Source organism: Somniosus microcephalus, chromosome 18 (assembly GCF_052327205.1).
Source record: "Somniosus microcephalus isolate GS21.2 chromosome 18, FLI_Smic_1.0, whole genome shotgun sequence".
NCBI classification, from domain to species: Eukaryota; Metazoa; Chordata; class Chondrichthyes; order Squaliformes; family Somniosidae; genus Somniosus; species Somniosus microcephalus.
In genome coordinates this window covers 40,038,011-40,047,509 of record NC_141004.1, presented here as the reverse complement: position 1 = coordinate 40,047,509, position 9,499 = coordinate 40,038,011, and the positions used below count along the sequence as shown (strand labels likewise).

At 38.9% G+C, this 9,499-nt stretch overlaps 1 protein-coding gene across 1 annotated transcript in view; it reads right to left on the bottom strand.

Annotated features, from left to right (window-relative positions):
* Nucleotides 1–1,580: 1,580 nt before the first annotated feature.
* The window catches only part of rnpep (arginyl aminopeptidase (aminopeptidase B)), a 32,601-nt gene continuing 24,682 nt past the window's right edge, over nt 1,581–9,499 (bottom strand). The window contains exons 8-11 of the mRNA XM_086011368.1: nt 6,786–6,894; nt 4,588–4,812; nt 2,684–2,826; nt 1,581–1,896 (exon numbers count right to left, since the gene is read on the bottom strand). Coding sequence (XP_085867494.1) covers nt 1,741–1,896; nt 2,684–2,826; nt 4,588–4,812; nt 6,786–6,894 — 633 coding nt within the window. The 3' untranslated portion in view covers nt 1,581–1,740. The remainder of the gene's footprint in view (nt 1,897–2,683; nt 2,827–4,587; nt 4,813–6,785; nt 6,895–9,499) is intronic.

Genomic DNA, 9,499 nt, shown 5'->3' with positions numbered 1-9,499 from the left:
TCTAGTCGGAGATAAATGTATTCCATAATGCACATGTTAAATATGGCTGTAGTCTGAAATTTTCTAATTCAGATTCACAACTTTATCAAGTTAATTGTCTCATTTAACTATAGACATGTTACCAGCTCAATAAAGCAACACAAGCCAAGTTATGTCAAACACAGCAATCTGCAGCTATTAAAACAATGACTCAACTCATTTTAAAATGCATTCAGCTCCAATTTTCCTTCCTCACTGAAGTTAGTATATACCAAAAATGTAAGTAACAAACTAAACTTCACACTAGGGTTATGCCTTAAATGGATGCAAGTTGTTTTTCTCTTTGCCCCTATGAACTGAAACTCAATCACAGCATGACAATCCATTTACAAAGAGGTTTGAGTGATGGCAAAGAATGTTTTCATATTTATGATGATTAAAAATCTTTAGGTAATGGTTTTTTTTGTGTCACTGAAGATGTACTGCTGTGTGATGGACATTTCTGACATGAGTCAAGCCCAGATATATTTCAATTCTACTTTGAGGAAAGAACATTGGAAAAGTTCAAGATTCTACTTATTGGAGATTGGAACATTATACCTGGGTCCAGCAGTTTCAGCAAGCATTACTCAAAAGGAGAAAAATCCTTACCATGTAAGCAACTGAGGAAAAGGAAGATACTGCACAGGGAGGAGGGAAGAATAATCAAAGTACTTGATCTTAAGTGACTACTGTAAATTCATCATGGGAATTAGAGCAGAAAATGTCAACATAACTCAGCATATTTGAGTGTGCAATATGCATCTTAACTAAGATGTAAAATGGAAGGCAAATGTATCAGACCCTGTATCTTAGCCCACAACTTAAAACAAAAATGCAGAAATTCAGGTACTAGTGCAAACAAGCATTATTGATCAATGGCTGCCAGCAAGTTGGGTGCACACCTGGAGTATAATGAGCAGTGACCATTAAAATCCTACAGGCTTAGTGAGGCAATACAATTCTGGTGAGTTAATAGACTTCAATTTGCTTCATAAGTTTTTGGCAGGGTGTTCAGAAAATGGATGAGATCTCCTTTTACTGACTATTAAAGCCAAACCTGCAATAAATTGTCATGAGTGTACACAAACTATACAAAGATGTATAATTATTTGCTTGCCTCATTTTGCTTTATATTTTTTAATGCAATGGTTTCCTTGCAAAATGTCCATTGATTTAGGAGCCTTGCATGCAGCCGAGTGGTTGGATTTAGAAGACAGAAAAGTGAAAGTTAGTGATAGGAATATGCTAAGGAGGTAGATGTACTGCTGAAAGAGGCCATAACACAGATGAATGCTGGCACCTGAACAGAGATCCAGGAGGATTTCAGTTTTGGTTATACTTCTGTGAAACACCTTGAGATTTTTCCATGTTCAAGATGCTATGAGGTGATTACAAATGATCCTGTGGGATCTGCTGATGCATTTGGCACAAGCAGTTGGATTTACTAGATTTAACTCAGACCTATTGAAAAATAACTAAGAAGTGAGCATAGTATAACTCCTTACTGAAGCAGAGACATTTGTACTACATTCACTAATAGAGGACATTCAAAAACAGTGAATGATTTACTTGATTTTATAAACATCAATTGAAAAGCAATAATCATGTTTACAACAGCTGTACATTCTGAAATACAAGTTATGCCAGTCAGCTGGGAAGTAAAAATTGTATGAGAAAGATAAGTAATTTTCCTACAAGTTAAGACTTATTAAATGAATCTCAACAGTTTCCGGCAAAGATTTTCTTCACATAATTTTGCACATTTTTGTGGAGTTGGTTCCCCGTGGCTGCAAAAATCTCCTGTGCCAGTTTACGTGTTCCTTCAGTTTCAGACCACATGGCTCGATAAACAGGAACAGTGTACTTTTGTTTTCCCTTTTAAAAAAAAAAGGAAAACCGTGACAAAACATAAATTCTAGTGTTACGGGAGGCAGTAGTATTTGACTTTAAACATTTTGCAGGGCTCAATTAACACTGTTTAGACAGACTACTAGTGAAGCAGTGACCCTCATGGTCCTCCTGGCCACCATCTCTGCAAAAAAGAATTCTAGTGGTATGACAACACTTTAGTACAGAACAACATGGGAATAAGTAGAAATGTTGACTCATGTCGATCTTTTTGGCTTTCATCAGTCTCTAGAATGTTTCTTTTTCTCTGTGCCACAATCTTGCTTTGTTTGTGCCTGTATCTCCATCTCTATCCCCCCAATGTCTGTGTCCTTAAGCTGCCCATCTCAAATTTATTTGTCCCTGCAATCCGTCTTTGTTCCCCAATACACTCACACGGTCTTCCTAAGCCATCTAATGTCTCTTGAATCTTATTTCTGCCTGACAATCTGTCTTTCTGTGATCCCAATCGGTGTCCCAGTCTCTCTTTCCTCTCAATCTCTGGAGCTCTGTCCCTCAGTTTGTTTGTTCCTCAAATCTTTCCCCATCCCAAACGTCGCTTTTGCTGGCCCTCAAATCATCTCTCCCCTACTTCTCGGACAGGAGTTTTCAATGCATTTTTGAAATGACTCAATTTTAGTAAGTAAGATACAAGAAGCAATAGCTACTCGACAGCAAATGTGTTTTTATAGAGATTACATTTTTCATAATCTTACATATATTGAGTATTTTTGTAGAACATGAAAGAGACCATAGCTTCAACTCATTTACATACCTGACTGTGGAGGAAATTCCTGAGTTCATCAAATGCGTCCTCATAGTTATTTTTCACAACAATCTGCACCCAGCGAAAACGTAGTTCAGCGTTCTTAGCCTTGGATATCTTTGGGTATATTTCAGCCAGCTTTGCAATATTTCCTACAGAAAACCAGTAGATTTCAAATTTTATTCCAGTTACTACAAAATTTTATCGATATTTGCATAACACTTCACAATATAGTTTTTCCTGAACATTTATTTGGTATTGGTCACGATGGGTTGTAAATAATAGCACTCCCCATCTAGAGTAGTTTCAAAATACTCTATATGCACGGAAAATTACTGAAGTGAAATACAAGGGCACTTTCAATGACTCTGGTTTATCCAGAGTAGCTGAGCCATCCAGACCAGCAAAATCCCAAGTCCAATCCTTGGTCTGTGCTGAGTGAGCAGGATAACAGTAGGAGCATTACAACTGGCCTGGGGAGGGGGGAGTCAATGCTCTCCTGAACACCAAACGTTGTAACTACCAGTGTAGTTCTAGGCCATAAAAAAACCAGGATACTTCAAGTTCAATCCCTGTTCCATTGAGTTAGCAAATTTGAACTGGGGAAGTGGTAAAGGGGGTTGCAATTGGCCTCAGCACACCTCTAAGTGAGGAATGGAAAATATCAACCAAGATTCCCACTTCTGAATGCCAACCAGTGGCTCCTGTTGGCAAATGCACATCAAGTGAAGATACGAGTGGTTTAACTCATGGCTGAATCACCTAACACTCACCATCTGGCTCATGTGTAAAGAATGGCCACATGGTTTCCAGAGTGCTGCTGGTGACATGGATAAGAGGCAGGGAGAAAAAAAGAAACTTGCATTTATACAGCATCCTTCACAGCTAAAGTAGTACTTGTGAACGTTCCCCCTAAGGTGTGCATCGATTGGGAGGTCCTGCGCAGGCCGCTCACCAACTGTTGCTGCTGGAAAAGATACTGCAGACGCACGGCCATGCAGCAAATTTAAAGGGACCATGCACAAAAAAAATTGAGGGAACATTGCTTACAGTATTCACTTGTAATGTAGGGAAACATTGCAGCGAGATAAGTGACTTAATGCCATAAAAGCAGATTCGAAGATAAATGTTGGTCAGGACATCTTAGAGTGGAGCCATGTGATATTTTACATCTACCTGAGAAGATGGGGCCTTGGCTTAATAGCTCACCCAAAAGATGGCACATCTGAGTGCAGTACTCAGTGCTGCACTGAAGTGTCAGCTTAGACTGTGCACAATGCTCTGGAATGGGACTTGAATCCACAACCTATGACTCAGAGGCAAGTGTGCTACCACTCAGCCAAGGCTAAAAATAAAGCATGTAATCACAAATTGTCTTTATTTTTCATTATGAATTGATCCTTGGGTTTAGCAGCTATACACTGCTCAGGGCGATACACTTCACACAAAGGACGGTAGAAGTGTGGCACTCAGCAGTAGATGCGAGCTCAACTAATAATTTTAAATCGGAGATTGATAGATTTTTGCTAGCCAAGGATATTAAGGGATATGGAGCCAAGGTGGGAGGATGGAGTTAGGATACAGATCAGCCATGATCACATTGAATGGCGGAACAGGCTCGAGGGGCTGAATGGCCTACTCCCATGAACAATCATTTTTGAACTCAAGGGCCACAGGATTAAAATACATTTATTTAAATAACATGCATTTTGGTTAGGCACAGTATCTAGACTATTACTGAAACAAAATCATTAGTATGTGATTTAAAAAAAAATCTTTTTAGCAAGTTAATGATAGACTGATAGATACTCGGCTCATGCAACACTTAAAGGGTAAGTTTCAAGTGCTACTCGAAGTAACTATGAAATACTAAGCTCGGTTATGCCACAGATATAACTATCATGGGTTGTTACCTTGAGGCAAAGGTGATTTTTCCAGTAGTTTATCAAGGAAGTACACAATCTGATATGTTTTCCATGAGGACATATCAGTAGCTTTGATAGCATCCATGTCCAAATCTGCAGCTAGCCAGAGATTTGCCAAGCCTTCTGCGGGTTTCATGAGAGTATCACCAGATGAAAGGTCTGGTAGGTAAGGTGGCCATCCAGGAGTGTTCAACCAACTGTCAAATTCAAACCCTCAAATGAAAAGAAAATTATTAGATAGTTCAACAGCTATTGCACTAGAATGTTCAACTCCTACCACACAGTCCTGGGCCTTGTCTCAACTTTGACTGCGGTTTGATTTTGCTGCCCTCAATGTCACTAGAAGTTTTTGATGTTCACGGCACATAAGTGAAAAAAACTGAAACATTAGGAAAACTACATTTTTCATCCCTCTACAAGTGTTTTTATATAGCCATGCATTTCTACTTAACTACCTGGAGTTTCTGCTCAATTGCACTGATTATTTCACCGCAATCCCCCCCCACCCTCAATAATCGGTGTAACGAGCACAGAAGATTGCAGAATTTTAAGCTCATTGCTTTCAGCACAACTCGAATTTCCACAATCTTGTGCTAGTTTTAAAAACATTGCGCGAGAAGCAGGCCCCACCCACAAAACACACTCGTTTGCAGGTCTTGGAGGAGGCTCCAAAAATTAAGCTGGCTCTTTTGGGCGCAAGGACACCAATAGGTACATTTTGAAAGGTTTTGAATGAATTTCTTTTTTACTTTACCCCAATCTAAATAAAAAATACAAAAATATTTTCTAAAGTAATTTAAAATCAGATTACTCATTGTAGTGGATTGACACTGATTTAAAATGCTTATCGAGTGTGATAAACCCATTTTCAGTTGTATTAATCAGCCTTTACCAAGTTACCACTCAAATATCTCAAGGTGAAATGCAGGGGAAGAAACACTTTAAAACGGGCGCAACTTGCGTCAGAATCGCTGATTGTGCCATAAGCTGAAAGTCCACCCCAGTATCTTAAATGTGTGTTCAATTCCAGTCTATAAAACCTTGATCTTACTGGAGATGGTGAGCCAGGCCCCACATTTTTTCCTCAGGTGGTGAGGAAGGGGCAGGTTACCAAAAAAAGTCTTTCCTTCCACCCAAGATGCCAATTTTACTCAGTGAGGGGGAGTGGGAGATGGAGCCGAGGTAACCTTCCTTCCCCCAAGGCCCTGAATTTGGTGGACTGAATTCCCACGACGAGGGCAAGAACTTATTGGAGCTCAGGCCAGATGATTGGGAGGGAGATCAGGCGGCAGTATGTCAGAGCCAGTTTGCAAGTCACTGGTAGTGCAGGCAGGGGACGTAGGTTCCAGATGAGCAAATGGTATGCAATAAACACCAACATGGGCTAGTCAGGCTAAATAGACCATGTGTGTTATAATTCTGCATGCATGCTGACTTCACAGGCAAAAATACAATTCCAGTGTTGGATTTGGAGCAAATGCCATCATGACAATTTTTTTTGTCCTATAATACTCTTGAAGTGCCTTGGGACGCTTTACTACACAAATATAAATACAAGTTGCTGTTGTTAACATTACTAATGCTAGCACCACCTACAGGTGTAACAAGTACTGCAGGTAAATCTTGATGCTGTTGCCACAGACAGAGCCTGATGCAGGAGTCTTCAATGTAAATTGAAATGGAATGTTGCAACCTACTCCACATTTTTAATATTTAATAGATATCAAGACCCCAGAAGTGGATAAAATGCAATGCAATTGCAATGAGTGAGTGACATTTATTTAACTACAAATGTTTTATATGCATATTGCAATACTGATGGAGAAAAATATATATATCCTCTGGTGATGGGGAGGAGATTACATAAATTGACAAGACATCAAACAGATCTGAAAACTAACCAACGTCAGATCGGAGGATATCTGAATCCCTCAATTACACTACAGCCTCGTCAGCTGTCCATTACTTTTGTAAAAAAACTCAGGTTGGTTTCCAAATGTTTAAAAAAACCATTCAGTAACCAGAACACAGGCTATCCACCAAAAGCCATTGACCCATTAGTAACAGCAGAAAGATGAATTCTGAATAAGAACACTTCAATGACATGAAGATTCCCCCTTTGCATTTATGTAGTTATAATAAACATTTTGTATTATTTTAAACATTCTTCAATAAAACAGCATTACCTGGTCTTTTTTCAATATTCTTTGCCTTGAGATCTGGGAAATAATCTAAATAAAAATTCAAAGTATCCTCTGCTACCACACTTTGAAACTTGAATTTGTCCACATAGGCCTGCATACAAACAAAAATATGTGTTAAGGACACAAGAATATGTGCAAATGGAAACAAATGTCAAAAACTGGACACTGAGCAGCATACTTGTGATTTTTGTTTCCAGCAAGGAACTGTAGCAATGCACTCGTACATGGGACAAAAATGTGAAATCCTCAGTGAAGGGTTTGTGCGTATGTTGCTGTTTACACCGTGTGCTTCCTTTATCTAACAGAATCTACGTCCAGTAAATTTTTGGCACGAGTCTAACAGAACTTCCCACCTGCCACAGAATTTAATCTGCATTACACTACACACTAGGCGAGTTTAGTGGTCACAGGTCCATTTGGCTTGGGAGGTCACTAATAAGTATGCTCAATGAAAATGTTCTTCCAGGTTTGGATGTTTCTACACATTAACCATAGGAACCATAGAAAGGAAGAGAGGCCCTACAAGCGAGATGAATCACTAGTTAATCTGCTTTTGGTGGTGTTGGTTGAGGGACAAGTATTAGCCAGAACGCTGGGAAAACTCCTTGCTCTTCCACATAGTATTGTGTGATCTTTAGTGTCCACCTGAACCACTAAACTGGGCAGAATGAGGCTTGGTTTAAATGTTTCACCCAGAGGGCAGCACCTCAAACAATGCAGCAGTTCTTCAGTACTTCACTGGAGAGTTGGCCTACATTAAATGCTCAATTACTAGACTGGCGCTACAACTCAAGCTTCTGACTCACAGGTCAGAGTGCTGCCAACTAAGAGAACGCTCAATTAGCTGGAAAAATTGTCCTTCAAATAGATTTTTCATCCAATGAAAACCCTTTAGAAAATAATACTTGATGCAACCTCAAGGTTTCTATAGAACAGGACACCTCAAAGCTCTGCTTGCAATGAGGGGACTGCAAGGAATAAGGGATTGCTGGAAGAAAGTGAAAAGAAGAAACCAGAGATTTGAAAGGAGGTCAAAACCTTGACAGAAATGGTTTATATGTAGTTTTTAAATGGTAGTTTTAAACACCATTAAAAGTCAGCCTTTGTTCAGATGAAGGGAATAAAGTATTTTGACTTGCTAATGTTTTGATTACAAACTTGTTTAGGAATAATGTTCACAAAATCCCTACTTGAAGTCCATCAGGGCAGGCTGCAGAAAGGAAGGATGCTTGCTGCTAGTCAGAAAATTGATTATTTAAGAGGTGTAATAGAATATGTCTTAAATGTCTCGTGGGTTGAAATTGTCAGATTTCCCAAACCCAGTGAGGTGGTCATTTTCATGCCATTTGCAAAATGGTTGGTAACTAATCATGTTTGGACAGGCCAGCAATCAAGGCAAGTGCCTTTTCTTGAAAGGAATGACGAAGAAAAAAAAAGCATATTTATGCAGTTTGGTTTGAAGATTAATTAATCTCCACAAGCTTCTGCTTGTATAATATGTACAAAGACGGTATTGTTTTTTCATTGAGAAACCCAGATTGCTCATTTCTTTTAGTTGTATTTCATCTCAAGTTCTGTAAGAATTCAAAGGGTCTTCTCGGATTGGTCTAGAGCAGTACTAGATTGAACGGTTCAATCTCATTCTACCGTTTGCTTCTCTAAATAAATCTACTCGTGAATAAATCGGTTTAACAATTTAGCCTGTTCCAAAAAATGTCTGACATGACTGATTATCCTTCTGAAGTGCCGCAAGACAGAGTGGGATCCTACATATGATCCAATAGCAAGTTTACAATGAAAAAGAGAGGATTGTTTCCCCTTGTGACACACTAGTTCCCATAATATAAAATGTATAAGGTTAAGTTTCAAATAACCAGATTTGGTTACTGCTAGCTTGCCTTCCCCAGACTGCAAAGTATACACATTATTGTCTGGTATATAAAATATTACTTGAAATGCATTATTCCGATCCAAATATATTTGTTATAAAGTTAGTGGAAATCATTAAACTTGCTTGCTTTTTCCTGAAAACAATCAAATTAAGATAAGTTGCTGGTGGAGTTTAAAAACACTTGTTAATTTGGTGAACTTCATTCAACTATGGAAGGCACTTTTTTGTTTTCCTAAGTTCCAGTTTTCAACTTGAAAGGGCAAGAGAGGTAGCTCCCAACCAGCATGCTCCCAGTTTGCCAGTTCTGTACCACAGCTGCATGGAGGTGTCCTCATGGAGTTCCATAGGTCATTACAAATACACATGTCTATCAATTACAGTAAAGACTATCCCAGGTTTAGTAGTATCAGTTGAGTTAATGAAGTGTCAGGTACTTTATTTTTGCATTCAAGGAAAGAGTGCAATTTAAAACTACTTTAGGCTGCTGTACTGTCTACTGTTACTGCTTATCTGTTAGTTTATAGCCTAAAGTACATTCTGATAAGTGTTTATTCTTCCACTTTCAGATGTTTAGGGCATCACTCAAGGGTTTGTCTCATACCAATAAGTTAATGTAGCATTGCCTAGCAATTACTGCATTATCAGATATCACAGGTATAAAGTCAGACTCTGCTTTGTAGCAAGCAGGGGCTCACATAGGAGTGGTCTTTAGTACAGAGCACAAGTAAAATATCTAGGTAAAAGCGCAAAAACAAAACAGAGAATGTGGACATCATCAGTGGAGGCTACTTCTTGTAGTGAAACG